General features: G+C 38.2%; 1 protein-coding gene across 4 annotated transcripts in view; it reads left to right on the forward strand.

Annotated features, from left to right (window-relative positions):
* The window catches only part of DGKI (diacylglycerol kinase iota), a 247,430-nt gene that overhangs the window by 174,849 nt on the left and 46,293 nt on the right, over positions 1 to 26,288 (forward strand). For all 4 annotated transcript variants that reach the window (XM_077781022.1, XM_077781018.1, XM_077781021.1 and 1 more), the window contains one exon: positions 22,951 to 22,976. In XM_077781022.1, coding sequence (XP_077637148.1) covers positions 22,951 to 22,976 — 26 coding nt within the window. The remainder of the gene's footprint in view (positions 1 to 22,950; positions 22,977 to 26,288) is intronic.

Here is a 26,288-nt window from a genome sequence, read left to right on the forward strand (position 1 = left end):
GAAGTAAATACAGTTGAGAATGAATTTTAAAGCAGTTTTATTGATTTTATTTATTTATTTATTTATTTAATTTAAGGAGATTCTTTAAAAAAATTTTTTTAAATGTTTATTTTTGAGAGAAAGAGACAAAGAGAGCACAAGCAGGGGAGGGGCAGACAGAGACAGAAACACAAAATCTGAAGCAGGCTCCAGGCTCTGAGCTGTCAGCACAGAGCCATTTAACATGGGGCTTGAATTCGTGAGCAGTGAGATCCTGACCTGAGCCAAGGTCAAATGCTTGACTGACTGAGCCACCCAGGCACCCCAGTTTTATTGCTTTTAAAAAGTATTGAAATTTTTTAAAAAGACAGACTTCTATTTAAACAATAATTAAATATGTATTACATTTGCCTCAGTCTAAAATAAATAAGTATAAAAATTATATGAGAAGTACTCATGTGCCAAGCAGCCTGAAATATTACGTTGTTGTGTGTTATTATTTTCATTCAGTCTTTCAGTCCACAAACAATATACAGTAGCATTAAGACATATATTACTTTATGGACGTTTTTGTTTGTCTTATCTTTTCACTTTTTATTACCTATATTTTATGATGCATACACTTTCACACTGCCATTTCATTCAACGTCCTGTTTTTAAAACTTTACTCATATTGATGTATGTGGTTTCTAAGTAACTCTATTTAGTATAGAATATTGCATCATGAATATGCCATAACTACTTCTCCATTTTGATAGTGATTTCTAATATCTTATTGTTTAAACAATGCAGGGAATATCCTGCTGCCTGTGTCCTATGTTGCAGGGTGTATGTGTATATGCAGTTTCAACTTGGCTTGATGTTCCCAGGAGGGATATTTTTAAAAAGTATTTAAAAAATAAATAAAAGCCCTGAGGAATTATTGTAATATTTTGGGTACAACTGACATCTGTTGCTTTCAGCTTTGAAGCCCCAGTCAGCTCGGAGCTAGGAAAAGTCCAAATTTAACACCGTGTTCACAATATTAAATAACTCGCTATATAAAAAAATCAAAAGGGAAATTTTAAATGCTCAGAACTGAGAACACCATCTATCAAGAGTTTGCAGAAACAACTAAAGCCTTAGTCACAGAATGATTTAATACTCTAAATTCACTTATCAAAGGAAAAATGATTCATACAAATAAAGCATTCAGTTTGATAAACTGGAATAAGAATCCCAGAATAGAAAACAAAGGAAACAACAGGGAAGAATAATAATGAAGACAAAAATCAAGGATAAGGAGAATAAAAAAAGAAATGATTAACCAAGACTAAAATGTTAAAATATTGATTCTTTTGTAAAAAAAAATTTTTAACATTTATTTATTTTTTGAGAGACAGAGACAGAGCATGAGCGACGGAGGGGCAGAGAGAGGAGTCACAGATTTCAAAGGAGGCTCCAGGCTCTGAGCTGTTAGCACAGAACCCAATCTGGGTCTTGAACTCACAGACCGCGAGACCATGACTTGAGCTCAAGTTGGATGCTTAACTGACTGAGCCACCCAGATGCCCCTAAAATATTGATTCTTTAAAAAGGTAGAGAAGAGACAAAATTCTGAGAAGACTGACTTTAAAAATAATAAATACGGGAAACTGGAAGGAATGTAACTACAGGACTTTCCCAGATCATTCTTCCTCAGGGGCACCCAGTCTGCACCTGCTCAAGGTGACCCTTTCCCCTCCACCCTCCAAATGACCCAACTCCCTGGGGTCCCCTTAGAGTTGTCCCATAGCTTTAACATTGGTTTCTAAGATCCATCAACCTCCCTCCTACTTCAGGGAGAGTGAGATGGAATGGACAAATAAATGAACTAGATTTTTATTATTACTGGAACTGGTTACGTTTATATTATAATTCCATTTAAAAACACCTTATTAATTTGTAAAGGTGTGTGTGTGTGTGTGTGTGTGTGTGTGTGTGTGTGTAGTTCACTTTTACACAAGTCCCTTTGGAGAGACTATCAATCCAAAGAAGTATGTACAACAGCACATACAGGGTCTTCAAAACCTATGAACATAGTGAAAAACAATCTTTAAGAACCAATTTTGAGATAAAATGGTGAGAGGTGGTTTACCCACATTATTATTTCTTGAACCGTAATGAATTTGTTTTAAAGTTCAAAGTGTTTTTAGTGTCTAAGAAATTTCTACTTAAAACAACCTGATTTGCTCTCATCATTAATTATACCACCACAGTTAGTGACAAGGCTATTTTCATTTTGGCCAAAGATTTGTAAGGAAGGAATTAACTGAAATTTTAGCAAACAATCTCAGTCCTAAGGAACACTTTTCCCAACTTCAGGATCTAGGAGACTTAAAAAAAAAAAAAGCACTGAAGGAAAATTCTAGTATTTTCTCAGCAAGTTATTTTTTGAGAAGGACAGACTTAACCTGAGCCAGATGGGTTAAGGGAAAATAGGTAAAGGGCTTGGGAGGTATTTAGTTTCTGAATAAGAATAATCTTTTCTGGGGGTCCCAGGTGGCTCAGCCGGTTGAACATCCTTGATTTTGGCTCAGGTCATGATCTCCCGATTGGTTGGGTAGACCCTATATTGGGCTCTCTCTCTCTCTCTCTCTCTCTCTCTTTCTGCCCTTCCTCCACTCACACACACTATTTCTCTCTTAAAATAAATAAATAAACTTTAAAAATAGAATAACACTTTTTAGATATTATATTTATCTTGGTTTATGTGAAACCCCTCAAACTGACTGAAAGAGATGTACTTTTTCTTAGTATCTCAAATCCTAAGTCTGAAAGAACTAAGATAAAGGTCACACAGATAAAAATAGACTATCTTGCCACGGGGCTCAGACAAGGGGGAAACAGGATAGTGAACCTCCTCAAGGCAAACGTTCAATGCAGTCATCTGTGCCTAGGCAGGTATCTCTTACCTACACAGCTAAGCAGAGCTAATGGATTTTTATGTTGGGCAGTACATTTCTGTCTCTAACAAGAAATAGTATTATCAAAAATTGAACTACGATGTATCTGGTCTGATTACTTGATTTTCATTGGGATTCAAGAAACAGGTTGGGCCATTTAATTAGTCGTTCATTTATTGAGCAAATAAAGATTGAGCACCTTGTAGGTAGAAACTGTATATATACACACACTCATATGCACCTAGGCACTAAAGTTATGAAACTAAATTCAAAATTATTATTGCCTTTGCAGAGCTTCTATTCAAAGGGGAAATATTACACAAATCGATAATTATAGTTTCCTCTGCTAAGTGCTATATGGATATATGCATAAAGTGTTCTGGAAACAAGAGGAAAAGAATTTGCTGCTTTCTCCAGATTTCATCTTTTTAGTTTTATATGAAAAGAATGAATATTTAAATAATTAAAATGTTAGCCTCAAAGGAAAGAGGTTTGTTTTAGAGGTCTTCACGTTTATTTACTTCAACCTTTGTACATGAGCAGGTAAGTATCTGCTTTTCATCATTATGTAACCAGAAATGCTCCTCAAATAACTGAATGTACTTGGTGATAGTTTGGCATCACTCTACCTGACATGTGCTTAAAGAAGTTTGTTTAACCAGCAAGTTATTTGGGGATGTCTGAAATACCTATTAATACTTTAAAAATTGGCTCTTCCATGTAGTCTAAAATTCTGAACTGCCATATCAAGAAGATAACCCTGAAACCTCCCCCTTCCAAAAACTCACAAGTTCTTGGCTACATAGGAGTAAGAGCTTCTTTCCCCTCTCATCCTCAACTATTTCCTTTACCTAGTTTCTTTGGGAGCATTAGGTGATTTCCTGACTCTAATAAAAAGGATAATTGTGCTTATTGTCACAGCTCCAAGTTCTCAGCAGAACAGACCATTGGGCAGTGATTGGGTTGTGGAAATATTCTTTCAGCATCACAATCAGATAAGAGGGAGAAAATTAATCTTCTTAGTGTGATGTGGGTTTGGCTGGAATCTATCTTAGAGATGAAATCGGTGCTGTCTGGATGGGGACACAGTCCCTTGCATCTGCTTCACTAAGATAGTTGGGCATCCTACTTACCTTTGACTGTTCTAAATCTTGTTCTCCCTGCCTAATCACTAAGGCTGGAAAACCTGCAGTTTATCTGACATGTATCTTCCTTTCTTCTTTTTCTCCCTGCCTTACCTCTAGTTGTTAACCTCCCTATTTAGCCAAGTTACATAGTACTCTGTTACTCTGTGTGTGCAAAATATTTAATAAGAAATTTTGCTCTGTTCTTTCTAGAATTGCTCCTCAAGCAGTTATGCATACAGAGGCCCTAAATCTTTTGTCAGATAGGGAGTTCCATTTTCAAGTTCAGTTAAGTGGCAGAGCCAGAATAGAATCCTTTCTACGTCAGATTTTATTTTGACCAACACTGTAGGAAAAAAAAAACTTGCTGAGATAAACAAGCTCTAATATTAAACATCCACTTTATGTAAAATGATGCCAGGAAATTCTGCCCTTCCATTTTGAGTTGAAGTTTGATCAGTGATTGCAACATGAAGAAATGCGACTTTAAGTGGCTCTCTCTTTTCATTTGTAAAAAAAAAAAAAAAAGTGGTGGCCTTACCTCCTCACACTTGAGGAACATGGTGCATGAAGAGAAGTTGCTCAGATCCTTTTTTAAAGCATGTGAGTTCCGTGGATGGACAAACTATATTTCTCGCTCTATATCTCTAGCACTTATACCTGATACAGCAGGCATCCAGTAAGACAGGCTTGGGGGATGGATGGATGGATGTGGGATATTAGAGAGAAGGTACTTTATCAAACCTAAATAGAGATGTCTATAATGCTGCAGCACACCTGGTTCCAATCACGTAACAGTTGTAAGAAAACGATTCGTTAAATGGTAAACATTTTTGTCAGGCTGTTTGACCCAAGGAATTTACATTAAAATAATAAAGATCTATTGAATCCCTGACTCAGACAGAGGTTGCTGTTCTACAGGTGAGAAAAGCAATGATGGTGAATAGAGAGAATTGTAGGCACTGTTTATGAGCACAAAAGTGAGCGCAGGGAGGGGATGGAGGGGAAGAATTCTGTCTAGAACTCTGTGCATCAAGAGGCCGCCATGTCCCCTGTGTCTGATCTCTGGATTTTTGGGGTTTTACCAGTAAAGTTGAGTGCTTGAAGAGGCTTCGGATGTTCTTTGGATGGAGAGGAAGGAAGTTGGCAAGTGGGAAACCATAAACCATTGAAATTTCATGAATGGAGGAGAATCCTGAGATTTCCTAAGGCTTTCCAACCAAAAGAGACAAGACAAAGCCAGAGCATAAGGAAATAGGGAAGCAATATGTGCAGAAGGAAAGCACTTTTCTTGAGTTTCCTTAACAAGCAGGGAGGGACCAGTAGAAAGGGCCTCTCGGGAAATTATCCATCTTCTTTAAAAACGAAACAAAAGAGATTTCTCCCTCCTTCTAACAACACATTCTGCTTTGGGGCACTAAGGAAAGCTAGGCCAAGGTGACATTCTCTGGTGACAGAAGCGCTTAGGTGCCACTCTAAAACTGGGAAAATAACCCCGTCTCCCTCTGTGCTCAGAAGTGAGGGCACATATTGTTAACCACTAGAGGAATGGGAATGTTTCTTGTTTTCAGGGGCTGTGCCCGACGTGGAGACTTGGGTCCCCTGGGAGTAGCCATGTGCAGGTGGCTGGCTCACTCATGCAGTCCCTTTTCGCACACTTGGCCATCTCTTGTCTGAACCAGTCACTGGATCTTCTTTAAGGGCTTGACATTCAAATCTCATCAGTTTGGTAGAGTAGGGTTTTAGGGTATGTTGAATGGATCCNATTATATGTTAGTCCTACAAAATGATGGCACGTCTCTCCTCGAGGGCCCAGTTTTTTGAAGCATCAGGAGGGCCCAGTTTTTTGCAGCTTGGAGCCTGGAGCCTGCTTCAGATTCTGTGTCTCCCTCTCCTTCTTTCTCTCTGCCCCTCCTCTGCTCATGCTCTGTCTCTCTCTCTCAAAAATAAATAAGCATTAAAAAATTAAAAAAAAAAAAAGAAATACAAGGGTAGATACAGGGTGTGGAACTTCTCTCAGGATCCTCTGGGGGCCCCTGGACCCACAATCCTGAGGAGACCAGCACAAGAAAATATCTCTCCAGTGTGGAGCAACTACTTGCTTGGAATTCAGGAAGATGGCAACCACATTTTCCTTTTTCCTAACTTCTCTGGTTCTTGTGATAATCATCAAGCATAAGAACACTAGCAACAAATATTGCTTTACAGTTTTCTCCAGTAGGATTTTATCCTAAAAGTAGGATAAAATGTGGTAAGTTCTGTGTCTCCAACACCTCCTGGAATGGAGTTTAGCGTCCAGCAGTGCTTGACATTCACACATGGAATGAATCCTTCTCCAAGATAGAGTCCATGGAGCCCACTTTCACTTCTTGTTTTCAATATTACTGTAGTTTATTTGTATTAACTTACCCTTTTCTCATAGAGCTCATTTATGAGTTATGGTTGTTTCTCATATCTTACTTAGAAGCTGTCCTGCCCTTAGACACAGAAGCATAGGAAGGAGACAGACACCTTTCAGATTCTGTCTCCCATGCCGGTGTCTTGAACATGAATTCCCTCTTCTGAGAAGGGGCTGAGGTGGGAGATGTTGGTAGGAAAACTTCTGGAATGTATCACGGTTATCTTCGGAAGTGCCAAAGCAGTGTCCAACCCCCACTTCTTTTTTTTCTTCCAGTTTCTAAAGTTGGATTCAGAAGTCCTTATATTATTTTTAAGTTTAGTGATTTATTTTGAGAGAGAGAGATTGCATGGGAGGGGCAGGGAGAAAGAGAGAAAGAGAGAGTCCCAAGCAGGCTCTACACTGTTACACTGTTAGTGCGGAGCCCACTGCGGAGCTCGAACTCACAAACTGTGAGATCATGAACTTAGCCAAAATGAAGAGTAGGATGCTTAACCTACTGAGCTACCCAGATACCCCCAGAAGTCCTTATTTGATAAAAATAAAATTAGTTGTGGGTAAGCCTTTGCTCACTTGCTGTGGCCCCACAAGGTAGATATTGCATATCCTAAATATTGTAATATATGAGATGGCCTTTTGTATACATTTTCTGTGTTACCACTAAATGTGGCACTCATGTGATTTGCCTTCAGAGCCCAGAACTTCATTTCAATTTACGCTTTAAAAAGAAAATGCACATTCACAAAACTCCTGATTGATTGTGCCTCAATAGGACCTGTTGGTCAACATTTCCCAAGTCACTAAGTGAGAGCCAGAGGCTCTTGCTAATGGTTTCTCCCTGCTGATACCCCCTGTTGGGTCTTTGTTGGTTTGATTTCAGAATGACATACCTTTTCTATTTCTTTATTCCCCCCACTTTTTTTAGGAATTAAGCAGGCAACTCTTGCAAAAACTGATATCTAACGTGAAGTATCACATCTTTTGTAACTGCATGGCTGCACTGTGTCTAACACACAATTAGTTTCATGTCTTCAAAACACTAAAATGCTTCCCAGGGATGCTCATAGTTTAGGTAATAAAAAGGGCGATGGTCAAGTTTCCATGTTGAATGAACTTGGTCAGTATTGGTTTCTTCAACATTGTATCTTTCCTTTGTCTATTTCTTCCCTTTGCCCACAGTCGATTTCAGAAGTACCTTTCCCCTCATTTTGTTGCAGTTCTTTGAGATGAACATGAGGTGGCAGTATAATTTCAAGCTCAAAGGGTACTTAGGTGCTTCCTGCTCAGCAAACCGATGGTGGAGGGTGGATAAGAGAAATCAAAGTGTGCAAGCCAGTGGTGAAAAAGTGGTATTTTTAAAAATGCCAACTAAATACAGGAGCTTAAAAAAAAAAAAACAAGATATTTCAAGAACTGCTCACGTGGGGATTATCAGGTATATATAGTTGGGTAGGAGAGCCTCAAAGAATACGAAATTAGGAGTCTGAAGGGAGTTAAGGAAATTTACATCAAATGAAGAATTTACCAATCAGCCTTTATTATTTAAGTTATGAGTCTTATTTCTTTACCTCCACACAATTATCCATCTCTTTCTACTTCCTTGGATTTTGCTCTTTCCTCAGCCCTTCCCTCTGTAGTGAATGTTACCTTTGAGGCTATTTGGCATTCCCTGAATGGGTTTGTGACCACTTGAATAGAGAATGTATTTGTCTTTCTCATCTCAATGCCACTTTGTATGATTGCTTTAACTTTCATCTCTCTGGCTCCCATTCTCTGTAGCTCTTTTTTACTGTATGTGCTTTGTTCATTGTCTTAATAGCAATATTCATAATTGGAGGAAAGAAAAGCAAACAAAGAGAGGCTTGTACGCTTGATTGGAGATTCTCAGTGCTAAGGGATTTCTGGTTCTGTTTTACCTAGTTAGGGATGCTTTGGTCCTAGAGTAATGGCCATGAGGCGGTTACCTAGATCTGTGAGCTCACTATTTCTCCCTCAAGCTCTCAAAATGATGTCATAGGCTGGACATAATAGTCCTTTAGGCAGTATGCATCCTCGAGGGAATCTCCAGGGAGAAAAGCTATCACCAGAGATAATAATCTGTAGCCATGCTTTGAAATCACATGAAATCATCCCTTGGGTTACTTAAATGAAAATTATTTGTCTACCAACAGTGTCAGGAAATAAATTGAATTTGTGTATCATCATTACTTCAAGATAAAACAAAGGAAAAAAAGATGGTGTTTCTGCAGCAGTGGTGTTGACTCTTGCTTGAAATGTGCCCGAAAGGGATGTCCAGATGGGAAGCCAGCTTCCATTTGGGCTACTTCTTGGGACTTTGTTAACAGATGTATAGCAGTAATAGTTTAGACAGGGAACAGCATCCAATGCAGGGAACTTTGACCACACCTGAATGTTGCTGATTTTCTGAAGTTGGAACAGCAGCATTAATTAGCACACGATGGGAGGCTGTGTCAAAGAGAGATGGGATTCTACCAAAGTGTGAGAAAGGTGGATGAGATAAGCCCTGGAACGGTCAGGACTGTGGCAAGGAGAAGGAAAGAGAAATAAAAGTAGAATGCTGAAAGAGAGAGGGGAAGAATGTTCAGAATTGATATAAATAGCTACAAACCACAGTCTTCTATTTTCTCTTCCTCTTCCTGAGTGGGATGGATGGTCACCTTTGCTTATTGAAACTGGTATTTTTACTGTGGTCCTCCTATCTAAAGCTTGAGGGTAAAGAGAGAAGGCAGACGGAAAAAGGAACATTGATAAAATACTCAGAGAGAGTTACTTTCAATATGTAGACATGGGCTGCCTTCCTCATGAGGACTTCATAGCCAAGAAATGGATTATTTGCAGTGTGCCAGCTAGACTGTAGAGCTAGCATAGCTTCTGGTTCACCTTACCACCTCATTTACTTTCTATTATAATTCCATGTCAGTAACCAGGAAATAAAAGGGCCCTGGCTCTTCTGGCCAGGCCTCTGAGTTGGTATAATTATTTCAGATTTTCCTACTCCCATCTACAATTAGAGAAACATTCTATGCCTCAGTATTTTCAGAATATGTATCTCTGCTTTTGTGTCTATTCAGCATTGGTTTTTATATCTGTCCTATAAGTTTATTCCACCTTAGTCTCTATGTAGTAACCCCTTCCCTTGGCCTAGCCTCTATCACGTGATGGTTTAGAAATGCTCAGTAGAGAGTATATGGGTTGGGGGCACTGAGAAGGGAACTTGACATTTATTTGTGAATGATTCTCTCCAAAAAGTAATGGACCCATGCAGATGAGTCCCCAGTGTTCATCCAATCTTTCTTTAAGAAAAACTTTATCTAAACTGGAGAGTCTGTGGATATCCTTCCCTCCTCCTAGGAAGGAAATGATACAGACATCCTGCGGAAGGGCCAAGTAGATGCTATTGGATTAAGGCCATGAGATGAAAAGAAAACAAAGTACTGTAGAGAGGCTTAAAAAATAGAGTCAGGACAGTATTATTCAAATGAAAAGATCTAGTATTAGGATGAGCTCACATGTTTAGGGCATTTCATGAAGGTTGCCAAGAAAAAGCGTTCTTCTAAGATATCTTGCAAAACATCATACCGTATCCTGCAGGCTGAAATAGTCCTGATGTTCATCATCTCAGTCCTAGGTTTATTGATTAAAAACAATAAAACATCACAAGAGAAGTGTAGTACTTCTTAAAGATTTTTGCCTTGATTAATATATTACTCTTAGGCTCTTTGGTTCTTATCTGTTACGTTGCTGGTTGAAGACTGTGCACAGTTTTCAGTGTCTTTAAGCCTTGTGACTGATCTACTTCAAAGATTAGAGGTCTTAAAGGGAAACTTGCTGATAGAAGGAAATCTAAATAACTATCTTTGATTTTCTTAGAGATTCCTTGTGACTTAGTGACTGACAACAGGGTCTATAAGCTGTGCTGGTCAATACAGTAGCAACTAGCCAATTTGTGCCTGAGGTCTCATTCCTTCAGGTTCTTCATATGTCGATACACTAATCTGATAAAAGTATTTATTCCAAAATGCTATAGCCATGTATATTTTCATGTTTTCAGACTTTTACTTGGAAACACTCCTATTCTGAAGGAGAACAAGCTCACCCCATCGAGGCCTCGGAGACAGCGCCTGAGGCTGACTGCCACAAACACAGATTTTTTTTAAGTTTATTGTTTTATGTTACAAAGTCAGATGACCTCAACTTTGGGATCCATAATATGTCAGTGCTGGTTTCAATAGAAAATAATATTTTAATTTTTATTAGTTAAATTGCATAATCCCCCATCTAAAAAATAGTGTGTTGTTTTGCCTGGGACTTCCTTTATTTTCAAGTTCTCGTGTATATCCTAATTTGAGAAGTATTGCCTTCATTTAAAAGGAGAGAAAAAGGGGCACCTGGGTGGCTCAGTCGGTTAAGCCTCTGACTTCGGCTCAGGTGATGATCTCACGGTTCGTCGGTTCAAGCCCTGCGTCGGGCTCTGTGCTGACAGCTCGCTCAGAGCCTGGAGCCTGCTTTGGATTCTGTACCTCCCTCTCTCTCTGACCCTCCCCTACTCATGCTGCCTCTCTCTCTCTCTCTCAGAAATAAATAAAATGTTAAAAAATTAAAAAATAAATGAATAAAAGGAGAGAAAAGTATGAATATTCTACTTAGCAGGGTTAACATTGGGAGGAGAACTTTTACCAGAAAATCCTCAAATCGAAACTCATAGTGAAAGTAGATGTAATTCTGGGGAGTTAACCATGGAGTAGGAGGACCCTAGGCTCCCCTTGTCCTATGAATACAAGTAGATAAATATCAGTCATCCTAAATACCCCAAAAATTGACCTGAAGAATGGCAGAACAAACTCCAAAACTAAAGGTAGAGAAGAGACCACATCGAAGAAGATGGGAAGTGCAGAGACATGGGTTGGGAGATACACATGTGGCTGGTGTGGAAAGGAGGGAGCTACCATCATGGAGAAGGGCGAGAGACAGATTAACACACAGGGGACTGCATGGAGAAAACAAATTCCCATAGCAATTGGCTTGGGAAGCCAGGGGAACCAAATTTAACGAGTTCTTGCAACCAGCAGGTCTTAAAGCCTGGAGTTTTAAAGCTCATCAGACTTGGCTGGGATGGAGCCTGGAGAGCATTGCACTGGTCTTGGAGAAAAGGCAGAGCAAACAGCCCACAGACCTACAGCATGGAAACAGCAATGGGAAGACTGCCTGGGGCACACAATGGGGAGGTTATTTGCTCATCTTAGAGCATGTCCCAGAGGGACAGCATTCATAGAGATACCTCTGGGAGCAAAAGAACTGTCCATTCCCATTTCCCTTCCCCTCTCCTCATCGTAAGTGCAGGGCCACCTGCTGGAACCAGCACAGGGCTGACACTCACTACTTAACTACCTTAACTTAACTACCTCAAGTCCCACCTGCTGTGGAACGACTCCTCCCAGTCACACTTACCTCAGTGCCAGCCCAGGGGGGGGAACCCTCCCCAGCCTAAACCCCCATTCATACTCTGTCTCCCAACATGGGATTTTACAGAGCCTCATTTTTGGCAACAGTAATGTCAGTTCTCATTTCATAAACAGATCAGAGCAAACCTAGTTAAAACACAGCACATTCAGGCCAGGGACCAAACACTGCTCACAATAGGCAAAGAGAACCTCTGCAGATGACTGGCCTGAAGGATGAAGGGACCAGGACAAAACAGAAGAGCACATGCAGCACACATTAGAGATACTCCTGGAAACTTCAGTCCCTGGGGAACAGGGAACTGTACATGGCAGGGCACTAAAGGACCTCTTCTTTTTAAGGCCATTGCCCTCAAGAATAGAAGATGTAGCTGACATTCCTAATACAGAGAAACAGGCACAGAGACAGACAAATAAGAAGACAGAGAAATTTATCCCAAATGAAAGAACAGGACAAAGCCACAGCCAGGCATCTAGGTGAAATAGATGTAAGTGACATGCCTGATGGAGTATTTAAAGCACTGATCATAAGGATAGTCAAGGGACTTGAGAAAAGAGTGGAAGATATGAGTGAGACCCTTAACACAGAGATAAGAAATAACATAGCAGAGATAAAGGGCTCAATAAATGAAATGAGGAACATGCTTGATGGAATCAACAACAGGCTTGAAGAAGCATAGGAAGGAATTAATTACCTAGAAGACAAAGTAATGGAAAGCAACCAAGCTGAACAAAGGAAGAACAAAGAATTATGCAAAAAGACTAAGAATAGTCTTAGGGAACTCAGTAACTCTCGTTAAACATAATAACATTCACATTATAGAAGTCCCAAAAGAGCAAGAGAGAAAGGAGGGCAGAAAATATATTTGAAGAAATAATAGCTGAAAACTTCCATTAATCTGGGGAAAGAAACAGATATCCAGATCCAGGAGGCACAGAGAACTTGCATCAGAATCAACAAAAGCAGATAGACAACAAGACAGGTTGTAATTGGCAAAATACGTTAATAAAGAAAAAATTTTTTAAGCAGCAAAACAAAAGAAGATAGTAACTTACAAGGGAAAACCCATAAGCCTAGCAGAGGATTTTTTGGCAGAAACTTTCCAAGTCAGAAGGGAGTGGCATGATATTTTCAAAGCGCTGAATGGGAAAAATATGCAGCCAAGAATACTCTATCCAGCAAGGCTATATCATTCAGAATAGATGGAGAAATAAACCATTTCCTAGATAAACAAATACCAAAGGAGTTAATGACTGCTGAACCAGCCCTGCAAGAAATATTAAAGGGGACTCTTGGAGTGGAGAGGAGAGACCAAAAGTGACAGTATAAAGGTAGGAAACTGAAGGAGTAAAAATGAATATTTCTGTAAAAAATGGATCAAGAAACTCACAAAATAAAGGGATGTAAAATATAACAACATATACCTAAAACATGGAGAGGAAAAGAATAAAGAATGCGTTCAAACTTAAACTGCCATCAACTTAATATAAACTGCTATATGCAGAGGAGATTATGTACAAACCTAATGGTAACCATATATTAATAAATATGCAAAAAAATAAAGAGAAAGAATTCCAAATATATCACTAAAGGAAATCATCAAAACATGAAAAACAAGAAAGGATAAGAGAAAATTTTCAGAAACAACCACAAAACAAATAATAAAATGACAATAAATACATAGCTGTCAGTGATTACTCTGAATGTAAATGAACTAAATGCAATAATCAAAAGACATAGGATTAAAAACAATAAGACCCATCTATATGCTGCTTACAAGAGACTCATTTTCACTCTAAAGACACCTGCAGATTGAAAGTGAGGGGATAGAGAAAATCTGTCATGCAAATGGAGGTCAAAGGAAAGCTAGATTAGCAATACTTACATTGGACAAAAAAGACTTTAAAACAATGACTATAACAAGAGACAAAGAAGGACACTATATAATAATAAAAGAAAACAACCTAACAATTGTTGGACATAAAAAGATACAACAATTATAAATATTTGTGCACTCAACAAAGATGCACCCAAATACATAGAACGGTTAATAATAAACACAAACTAATTGATGATAATATAATAATAGTACGGGACTTTAACATCCCACTTACATCAATGGACAGATCATCTAAACAAAATAAACAAGGAAACAATGGCTTTTTAATTAAAGTTCATGTATTTACTCGTTTTCAGAGAGAGAGAGAGGGAGAAAGAGAGAGAGAATCCCAAGAGAGAGAGGGAGAAAGAGAGAGAGAATCCCACTGACAGCGCAGAGCCTGGTGTTGGGCTCGAACTCATAAACCACAAGATAATGACCTAAGCCAAAATCATGAGTCAGGCATTTAACCAACTAAGCTACCCAGGTGCCCCAGGAAACAATGGTTTTGAAGGACATACTGTCCCAGATGGATTTAACAGATATGTTCTGGACTTGCCATCCTAAAAACAGAATACACATTCTTTTCAAGTGTACATGGAACATTCTTCAGAATAGATCACATATTAGCCCAAAAAATAAGCCTCAACAAATTCAAGAAGATCAAAATTATCCATGTATCTTTTCTGACCACATCACTATGAAACTAGAAGTCAACCACGAGAAAAAAAAAATCTGGAAAGACCAAAATACATGGAGATCAGATAACATGCCACTAAACAATGAGTAGGTCAAGCAGGAAATTAAAGAGAAAATTAAAAATACATGGAAACAAGTGAAAATGAAAACAAGGGTCCAAAACCTTTTTGATGCAGGAAAAGCAGTTCTAAGAGTGAAGTTGATAGCAGCAATACAAGACTACCTCAAGAAGCAAGAAAAATCTCAAACAATCCAACCTTACACCTAACGGAGCTAGAACAACAACAAACAAAGCCTAATACTAGCAGGAGGAAGGAAATAATAAAGATTAGAGCAGAATTAAGTGATATAGAAACTAAAAAAAATAGAACAGATTAATAAAACCACAAGCAGTTTCCTTGAAAAAAATCAGTACAATTTATAAATCTCTAGCCAGACTTATCAAGAAAAAAAGACAAAGGAGTCAAATGAATAAAATTACAAATGAGAGAGGAGAAAAAACAACCAATACCACAAAAATACTAACCACTTCAAGAGAATATTATGGAAAACTATATGCCAACAAACTAGACAACTTAGAAGGAATGGATAAATTCCTACAAACATATCAACTACCAAAACTGAAGCAGGAAGAAATAAAAAAGTTGACCAGATCAATAACCACAAAGAAATTGAATTAATAATTAGTAATCCCAACAAACACAAGTCTAGAGCTAGATGGCTTCATAGGCTAATTCTGCTGAACATTTAAAGAAGAGTTAATGCCCCTTCTTCTAAAAGTATTCCAAAAAATAGAAGAGGAAGGAAAGCTTCCAATCTTATTCTGTGAGGACAGCATTACCCTGATACCTAAACTAAATAGAGATGCACTAAATAAGAGAACTACAGGCTAGTATCCCTGATGAATGTAAATGCAACACTCCTCAACAAAATGCTAGGAAATATAATCCAACAATACATTTTAAAAAATCATCCACCATGATCAACTGGGATTTATTTCTAGTTGCCAGGGAGGTTCAATATTCACAAATCAATCAACACGACACATCACATCTGTAAAAGAAAGGATAAAAACCATATAATCATTTTAGTAGATGCAGAAAAACATTTGACAAAGGATAACATCCACTCACAATAGAAGACCTCAACAAAGTAGGTTTAGAGGGAACATACCTCAATATCATAAAGGTGATATCTGAAAAGCCCACAGCTGACATCGTCCTTAATAGGAAAAAATGAAGAGCTTTCCCCTAAGGTTAGGAACAAAACAAATTTGTCCATTCTTACTACTTTTATTGAACGTAGTACTGGAAGTCCTAGACACAGCAATCACACAGCAAAAGAAATAAAAGGCATCCCAATTGGCAGGGAAGAAGTAAAACTTCACCATTTGCAGATGACACAATACTATGTATAAAAAACTTGAAAGACTCCACCAAAAAATTGCTAGAACTGATAAGCAAATTAAAGTTGCAGGATACAAAATCAACGTACACCATTCTATTGCATTTCTATACACTAATAATGAAGCAGCAGAAAGAGAAATTATGAAAGCAATCTCATTTACAATTGCACCAAAAATAAGATAACCTAGGAATAAACCTAACCAAAGAGGTGAAAGACCTATATAGTCTGAAAACTATAGAACACTGATGAAAGAACCTGAAGATGACACAAAGAAATGGAAAGATATTCCATGCTCATGGATTGGAAGATCAAATATTGTTAAAATGTCTATACTACTCAAAGCAATCTACAGATTTAATGCAGTCCCTATCAAAATACCAACAGCATTTTTCACAGAGTGAGAACAAACAATTCTAAAATTTGTATGGAACCACAAACGACCTCGCATGACCAAAGCAATCTTGACCAAGAAAAGCATAGCTGGAGGCATCACAATTTCATACTTTGATATATTACAAAGCTATAGTTATCAAAACAGAGTATGGTATTGACACAAAAATAGACACATAGATCAATGAAACAGAATAGAAAACCCAGAAGTAAACCCACAACTATATTGTCAAATAATCCTCAACAAAGCAGGAAAGAATAGTCAAGGGGATAAAGGCAGTCTCGTCAACAGTGATGTTCAGAAAACTGGACAGCAACATGCAAAAGAAAGCAACTGGACCACTTTCTTACACCATATGCAAAAATAAATTTAAAATGGATTAAGGACCTAAATGTGAGACCTGATATCATAAAAATTCTAGAAGGCTAGAGCACAGGCAGTTATTTCACTGACATTGGCTGTAGCAACTTTTTCTAGATAGTTCTCCTGAGCAAGAGAAACAAAAGCAAAAATAAACTCTTGGGACTACATCAAAATAAAAATCCTCTGCACAGAGAAGGAATCACTCAACAAAACTGAAAAGCAAACTACTGAATGGAAGAAGATATTTGCAAATGACATTCCGATAAAGGGTTAGTTATACAACATATATAAAGAACTCACACAACTCAACACCCCAAAAATAAAAAGCAGAACTTTCTCCAATGAAGACCTACAGAGGGCCAACAGACACATGAAAAGATATTTATCATCCATGACCATCAGTTATGATGCAAATCATAACTATAATGAGATATCCCCTTACACCTGTCAGAATGGCTAAAATCAACAACACAACAAACAGCAATTGTTGGTGAGGATGTAGAGAAAAAGGAACCCTCATGCTTTGTTGTTGGGAATGCAAACTGGTGCAGCCACTGTGGAAAACTGTAGTTTCCTCAGAAAGAGAACTCTCCTACAATTCAGCAATCACACTACTGGATATTTACCCGAAGAATACAAAAACACTCATTCAAAAGGATATATGCACCTCTATGTTTATTGCAGCATTATTTATAATAGCCAAACTTTGGAAGCAGCCCAAGTATCCATCGATTGATCAGTGGATAAAGAAAATGTAGTACATATATATGTATGTATATACATGTAGTATATATATATATAAGATGTAGTACATGTATTGTATATGTATATGTAGTATATATATATATATGAATATTGTTCAGTCATAAAAAAGGATGAAATCTTGCCAATGACATGGGTGGAACTTGAGAGAATAATGCTAAGCAAAATAAGCAAATGAGAGAAAGATAAATACCATATGATTTCACTCATGTGGAAGTTAAGAAACAAGACAAGAAAAGACAAAATAAGACAAAGAGAAAGAGGAAAAATAACAAATCAAGAAACAGACTCCTAACTATAGAGAACAAACTCATGGTTACCAGAGGGGAGATGGGTTGGGGGATGAGTTAAATAGGTGATTGGTGGGGCGCCTGGGTAGCTTAGTCGGTTGAGCGTCCGACTTTCGCTTAGGTCATGATCTCGCAGTTCGTGGGTTCGGGCTCTGCGTCGGGCTCTGTGCTGACTGCCAGCTCAGAGCCTGGAGCCTGTTTCAGTCTGTGACTCCCTCTCTCTCTGACCCTCCCCTGCTCACGCTGTCTCTCTCTCTCTCTCCCCTAGAAATGGATAAAAACATTAAAAATTTAAGAAAAAAAAGGTGATTGGTATTAAGGAGGGCGCTTGTTATGATGAGCATGGTGTGTTGTATAGAAGGGTTGAATCACTATATTGTATACTTGAAATTAATATAACACTGTATGTTAACTAACTGGAGTTAAAATAAAAACTTAAAAAGCTGGAAAAAATTTATAGAGAAGTAAATCAAAGTGAAAAACAGCAAGACACTTTCACAAAGCAGATACTTGAAATGGGTGAATAATGANCGCTCTCTCTGCCCCTCCCCTGCTCACGCTGTCTCTCTCTCTCTCTCCCCTAGAAATGGATAAAAACATTAAAAATTTAAGAAAAAAAAGGTGATTGGTATTAAGGAGGGCGCTTGTTATGATGAGCATGGTGTGTTGTATAGAAGGGTTGAATCACTATATTGTATACTTGAAATTAATATAACACTGTATGTTAACTAACTGGAGTTAAAATAAAAACTTAAAAAGCTGGAAAAAATTTATAGAGAAGTAAATCAAAGTGAAAAACAGCAAGACACTTTCACAAAGCAGATACTTGAAATGGGTGAATAATGAATGGATTATATCTTAATATATTTTTAGTTATTATTCACCTTTCAGCTTCCTTTAATATTCTTTCCGAGTGCAGTGGTGACACAATGGAAAGAACCCTCAAGCTCTTTCTATAACTTACTAGTTCAAAAACTCTGGACCAACTTTTGCTCTTTTCCTCTGCTGTGGTACTAGGACTATTTTGTAATTATTGTATTTCTTCTTTATGTTTCTGTTTGCAGAGGCCCTATTCCATCCTTTATTCCTTCCTTCCTCCCCTTCTTCCCTTTTCCCAATTCTGAATTTCATGGAAATCTGTTAACAGTTTTCACCTGCCCCCAGCCCGTCCCGCCATTTTCTTTTCAGTGTACTCCCGTCTTAAGTTCTTTTTGTCAGCAGATACTTATCCTGCTTTCTCCTTGGAGTATTTTCATGTGGATATCATGCTGGTTCCTTTTTCTTTATTACTTATATTTGTATTGGAGGAGTTCTTTTTGGAACCACTAGTTTGGAACAGATAATTAGGGACAGTGGGTTGGTGTGTTTCTGGAAGCTTGACTTTGGGTCTGTTTTCGAGTTCTTTTTTAGCAACATTACCCTATGGGGTTTGACTCTACTTTTAGCTAGCAAGCAAGATACCTGGCTCAGAGCAGAGGGCTCTCTGCCAGGTTTTGTGGCACATGGTAGAACTTATATCGTTTAAGTTGTCTGAGATCAAAATACTCTTTCCCTGTCTCCCTGAAATTTGGTCCAATGTTTACTGTACTTGGTAGCTCTTCTTTATAGATGATTTTGGTTTATAGGCATCTTCTAGTTTAGTCAAAGATAATGTTTCCTTTTGATTCTCCTTCTCCCTGTTATTTTTCATGAATCTCAAAGAGAAGAACAGCTTTTCAATAATGGTTTTTAACTTGTCTTCTGCCTTTATTCTTTTTCATTCTACTCTGTGCGCCCTGCCTGATCAGAAGCACAAATGAGAATGTGTGACTGCTTCAGAACCTCACTTCTTTTAGCTTAGAAGGTTAAATTACCAACACTATGAAATTGACCATCAGGCCCCGTATGAAATGGCCCCTGCCTTTTCTGTCTCTAGTCCCAACTAATTACTCCTTTACATTTTAGCAACACTGAGTTACTTGTCTGCCTGATAACATATTATGAAATTTCCTGTCTGGATTCCTTGTCATATGCCCGTTGCTTTTGCCTAGGATTCTTCTCCTTTCTTACTTAACTAACAAGCTTCTGCTTTTCCTTCCAAGCCTGGCTTACATGGCCCTTGCTTTCTGAAGTCTCCTTTCACTCTTTTAGAACAGAATATGTCTCTCTCCCATGCTCCCTCTTTACTTCATACATGTTTTGATGATTATACTGTTTTCACTGTAATCATGTGTTTACATATTTTTCTCCTTCACTAGACTGAATTCCTTGAAATTGGTATCCTGTTCATCTTTGTATCCCTGTCGCAAGGCACAGGCCGTGGTGCCTAATAGAGTCTCAAATAATAATTATCATCGAGGTTTGAGTCATCATAAATAGAAGATTGAAAGTAGGAGGGAGCTTTTAAAGTCCAGGACTTGGGTTTTTGTTGTTATTATTTTACTTTGCTGAATTTGAAAGAAATGTAAATAAAAATGTAAAAAAGAAACTTCACACAACAAATAAAACTAAGCAAAATCAAGGGTAGATATTCTGTGGACCGTAATAAAAGACTAGTACTAAGGAAAGAGGTGAGGAAGACCCTTAAATCCTGGAGTTATTTGAATGCTGGTCATAGTTTGCATTATGAGCACAGATGCTATCTCCCGGATAAAGTATATATGGAGGAGAAATGAACAGTCTGGAACAGAACACAAGTCTTGCAGGTGCACTGGGAAGAATACACAGTGAGCTTGCCTGCATTCCTCAGTTGTCAGGTTGAGGAAGATTATCTATTCCTGGGGTTCAACCTCTCTGTTTTAAAAATAAGTACTTATATTGCTGATTTCATGAATTTTCCTCTCTCCTGAGTGAAGTTCTGTAAAACTTTTTATGCCCATTTCCAGCAATAATGGACGATGTGCATGTCTCAGTAGTATAATTTAGTGACTCGTTAAGAGCAAAAGGTGAAATACTGAGTGAGGATTGAAATACTCCATATGTCTTAAAATTCCACAAATCCAGGCGTGTGGGAGACATTCAGCACAGAAAACTCAACATGACTAATCCTTAGAAAACACTCTGAAATTGATAGTTCTTCCCCACTGCCTGGACGTACCTCAGAATGCATCCCCTTGGGACTTGAACGAAACCATCTGGAATTTTTCAGATTTAATATTAGTGCTTTGCCTTCACAGAAAGCCATCAAAAGCTCTGCTTTGCAAGCCTTCCACCTGAGGCATTTAGTCGTCTGTTGGCATGGATTTTTCTTTGTTCCTATAGCTCTGTGAGAAATTAATTGCAACAGTCCAAGATGTGTTTTTGCTTAATTCCCGTCACAAAACACCAGGGCTGAAGATGTTACCTTGCTGCTGACTCTTTTTGATGCCCGAGGTATCTTAAGAAATTATCTTATTTCAAATATATGCTTCTCAGTAGACTCACCTTCCAATCCCATTCATCTCTAGTCAACACTCTTCTCCCCTCCGTGTTTTTTCCCAATCGTTAGATTAGGAAATCTAATCGCAGATTGTGGGTCTCTGCTGCTGGGTGCATTGGATGTCTTTTGGCCCTGAGAGTGCTCACGTTATCCCCATTATGGAGCTTGGAGCTTATCTCCTCCATAGGCCCTTCCCTCATGGCTGGCCTAGCAGTTGGCAAACCTGTCTGGCAGGTAATTTGAAGGCGATGTGATGACTTTTTTGAGGAGCTCCAGAATGTGTCTGTGTCGAAACACCAGAGTGGTGGTGCTGACATTAATTCAGTTCAACAAATTTCAGGCAGGGGCCCATTCTGTACTAAGTGAGACATGGCCCTATTTTTCTGTTTGCTCACAACTCCGTGGGGAGGACTAGTGTGTGGATGGTATAAAATACGGCACTTCCAAGGAGAGCATAGATTGGCTTCACTTGGACAGGCCAGCTGACTCTGCAGGGGGTGGAAGGGGGGGGCTAGCCTGTAGCCTCCCTGTGACCATGACCCAGATGTCAGGTTTGCCCCTCCTGGAATCTGGGGACCCTCTGTTGTTTTCACATGCAGAGGTTTACTTGACAAGGCATGTAAAGTTGAAAAGATTTGACACTTTACTAAAAGAAATTCAAGGCTTTCCCTTCGTTACTGCTGTGTCTTTATACTTTACCGATCACTCACATAATAGACGAAAAGATTACCAATTAGTAGGTAAAATAAAGCATTATCAAGCTTCCCAAAGTAGCTAAAATCTTCCTTCAACCTCTGCACACCCCTACCAAATCATTCTTGCCCCAACATTCATTATCATGTCTTATAAATACTAGTTATATTAAAAACTCTTGTGCTAGCCTTTGGTCACGTCCCTGCTTTGGACTCCAGCAGGCTGGTCGTTTAGAAGAGAGGACGCTTCCCAGCTTGTTTCTTGTATTTCCCTTCAAAATTCTGTGTGTAGGGAATTGCATATCTCACTTTATCCCAAGGAAAGCATGATCTGGTGGGGTCAAGACTGTGTCTTTCAAGTGTGAGGGGAATTCATCTTCAGGGTTGTGTCTGTACTGTTCAGAGTAACTCAATGAGTAGTCAGCTGAGGCAGAAAGAAAGGTCTTTATTGTGAAGTGTTTGATAAGATGCTTCATTGGGACCTTCCTAACAATTGCGGCTGAGCTTCAAATGGTATGAAAAAGTCATAAGAGCCATTGACTTATAAAAGTTCTGTGAACCCCAGTGGTTGCTGTCTTGCCTCAAACTGGTTCTTACAGGTTTAGAACTATGAGTCCAGCACCCAGAGGGTCTATGTCATGCTCACTCGAACATTCAGTTCCACAAAGAATGGAAACAAAGCCCAATAATGATAAGGGCACATACCATTTATTTTACTTCTGTCTCATTTTTTACCATCCAAGCAGATTTCTTTTTGCTTACACTCCATCTGGTGCTTATTTTCATCCCTGGCATTTTCTCTGGAAGCCTGGCCTTGGGCATTTGGTGATATCACAGGATTCCATCCATTACCACATTTCTCTGACTTTTCTATTTGTGTGTGATAAATGCAGACTTAACTAAGTTTGTTGCAGTCCTATAACACCATGCAGTGGACTGAAATTATATAAACCCCAATCACCCAACCAATCCAGGTAAGCTTTGAGAGTTATTGATTAGAATGAACTATACAACCAACAGATTAATTATATTGTCTACTCTATTGACTTTCTATTTAACTGAATTTGGGGGTCTATTTCTAGGAGATTATTCTTGATGGTTATTGTATTTGTAATTATAAGTGTCATTTACAAAACATTTATCATGCTTATTATCTCATTTTAGGTCACCAGTCTCTTCAGAGGATCACGGTAAGAATCTGTCTTATTTATACTAATTCAGGATTAAAAGTTGAGCTCCATTCTTGCATTTCACTGTCAGAGGCAAGAATTATTTGAGAAAGTGTTCCTAAGATGTTGGCCTTGTATATTTTTTGTGTGTGAAATATCAAGCACTTTTAAAAACTCCATGCATTCTGGCTAAATGTGGTATCTTATATCTTCAAATCTATATGTGACCATTTTGGTTGACAAATATTACAAAGCATAATTTATCTGCCTGATTTCGGCCCCATCCCTGGATACTTTTTGTGATGAGGGGCTAGCCATGTAACATCTCTGAATCACAGATTTATATCTTTAAAATGAGAGTTTGTAGTAGATATTTCCAAAAGTCCCTTCAAGATTGAACGTTGGAATTTGCTAGTGGTGTTATGAGTCTGAAATGAGCCTAACTTGTAGTGGTATGAATTATTAACCAGCTGAGGTGAGTTATTTGCATTTGTGACACTATTATTTCATTCAAAAGATAAAACATATAGTATTGCCACATTTAACTTTTGGAGTTGTTCATGTATTCATTCAGTCATTCAAAAATGTTCACTGAGTGTCTACAATGGATCCATCATACTACATAATCATGTTATACAAATATGTTATTGGGGGCTATATACAGAGACAACGTGGTATGTGACAGAATTTTCCCCATCAAGGAACTTTATGAGTCTTGTGGCGAAGGGGGTGGTGGAATGACACATACCTCCTGCAACATAAAGTGAAATGTGATTAATCTTATAAAAGAGAAATACAACAGTACCCTGAGCACTACTGGCATTCCCCCTCATGCCATCCCCAATTTAGCTATGGGCACCATTATTCCCTCAGCCAGCTAAGTAAAGCACATGAAAGCACTGCAAACTTCCCTCTTCATCCCCTCATTCTGTTTGGCCACTAAATTGTATTACCTCTGGTTGTTTTTTATATTTCTTTTATTTATTTTTATTTTTTACAAATAGTTTATTGTCAAGTTGATTTCCATAACTATATTTCTTTTATCTCTGTTCTCTTTTCCATCCCCATGGCTGTAGCTTGGGGCCTCTCCATGTCTTCTTGGACTTTTAAAATTGTCTTCTGATATCCATGCCCTAGTTTCCTATCCTTCAGTTCACTGTATATTGAGATAGCACCACACTGACCATTCTAGAGCAAAAATCTACTCCCACTGTTTATGGGAGAAAGTCCTATCAGTAGACGAATCATTGTATTCAGCTTTCCAAGNATTTCTTACAAATAGTTTATTGTCAAGTTGATTTCCATATAACTATATTTCTTTTATCTCTGTTCTCTTTTCCATCCCCATGGCTGTAGCTTGGGGCCTCTCCATGTCTTCTTGGACTTTTAAAATTGTCTTCTGATATCCATGCCCTAGTTTCCTATCCTTCAGTTCACTGTATATTGAGATAGCACCACACTGACCATTCTAGAGCAAAAATCTACTCCCACTGTTTATGGGAGAAAGTCCTATCAGTAGACGAATCATTGTATTCAGCTTTCCAAGATTGTATCTTCACGTGGAATAGGAAAACTAAATGATGAAATCTTTGTCTACCTCTACTGCTTATTGCTTCTTTTGGCCTCTTTTCCCCTTTCTCCTACCCATGCAGTATTATATCTAATTTCTAGACCTCACCATGTTTTCATGTTTCTCTGCTTTTATCAGTGCTATTTTTGTGACAGGAAGCTCCTCCACTGTTTTGTGAGTTACACAGTTTATCCTTACCATGTGAGACCTTGCTAATCATCTCATCTTCTGCGAGAGCTTTGTGACCTACTTATCATTTGCAATAAATAGTTTTCTTCTAGAATCTGACACATAAATTTGATGCTTGATTTACCTGTCTCCCCTGCTAGGCTGTGAGTTCTTTGATACAGATCCCAGCAAATAGTCAAGGTTCAACAGATGTTCGTTAAATGAATGAATTAGAACAAAGAGAGGGAGTTTTAGGCAAGTCTGTTCTGCCATATTATAAGATCTCTCATAATACTGAAATGAGGACGTATCACATTCTCTGAAGATCACAGAGCAAATCATGTTCAGACCTATTAACTAAGAATTAGGAAATAAGTCACCAAATGATGACCTATTATGGTATGCTATTTTGCTCATTGGTGTTGGTACCACCAGATTTTTTATTACATGGTTACAGGTCCTTGGGCCTCCAAGTTCCAATGACTCAAAGCTGTTTTGGTTTTTATTTTGAACTATGGTTCCCTTAAGTGGCTTTTGCTTATTTTGGCCTTCCAGTCTATTAGAACTTATCCCCTATTCCAAAAAAAAGGGGTGTGGGGGGATTTCTGAATTGCAAGTCTTTAGTATGCAAGGAATTCTTAAGGGGCTATGAGCTATCAGTGAGCCTTTGGCAGTGACCTTGAAAGTCCTTGGAAAATGACTACCACCAGAAAGACTTGCTCAGTATGAATAGTACTTCAGAACTGATCATTTTAAGAACTAGTACAACTAGTTCTTAACTAGTATTAATTACTTAACTAACATTAATAGAACTAGTATTAGTTAAAGAAATATTATCCAAGTGAGAGGGCTTTTTATTTTCATGACTTCAAAAAAATTATTACAAGACCATGCCTCTTAGTTTGATTCTGCAACTTCTTGCAAAAATTTCTGCAAATATGTAATTTGAAATTACAGTGCTGCCTTATGTAATATTATTAATTCTCCATCATCTTCTAGCTCATGTAACCTTGGAAACATATTTTTGTCCTTTTCTACTAGCACTTAAAATATGTTTTCTCATGTTTATGCATTTTTAAGTGTTCATATTTTCTGTGGTTAGAATTAAGCTTCCTGAATATTCTGTCATCAAGCTTACATTTGGACACGATGATGACATTGCAATATGTGTGCTTTTAAGAATGGTAAGAAGTGACACTTTTGCTTTCTCAAACTTAGTGATAGAAAAACTGAGGCTTATTGGGCAAATGGATTGTGAAATTGAAATATAAAGCCCCAGGCCTCTTGACTTTCTATTTTATTAGCTTACTGCCGGTGACCTTACTTTTCTCTTCACTCTTAGTAACTGGTTGCTCTGGCTGTCTTCAAAACAGACTTTGTTCTTGAGAAAATCTAATTTTCTGATCCAGTATCCCTGGCATTCTCTATTCCCACAGATTACCTTTCATAGAAAATAAGCTTGAATATCATGGCCTTTCATTTAGCCTCTATTAGCTTCCACTTCCTTATCTGTGAGGTGGAGCAAGTCAGGTTGACCCTGTCTACCTCATGGAATTATGAGTTCAAGTGGGAGATCATCTGTGAAATCACTTTCC

This window comes from Crocuta crocuta, unplaced genomic scaffold (genome assembly GCF_008692635.1).
Source record: "Crocuta crocuta isolate KB4526 unplaced genomic scaffold, BGI_CrCroc_1.0 scaffold228, whole genome shotgun sequence".
In the NCBI taxonomy this organism is placed as follows: Eukaryota; Metazoa; Chordata; class Mammalia; order Carnivora; family Hyaenidae; genus Crocuta; species Crocuta crocuta.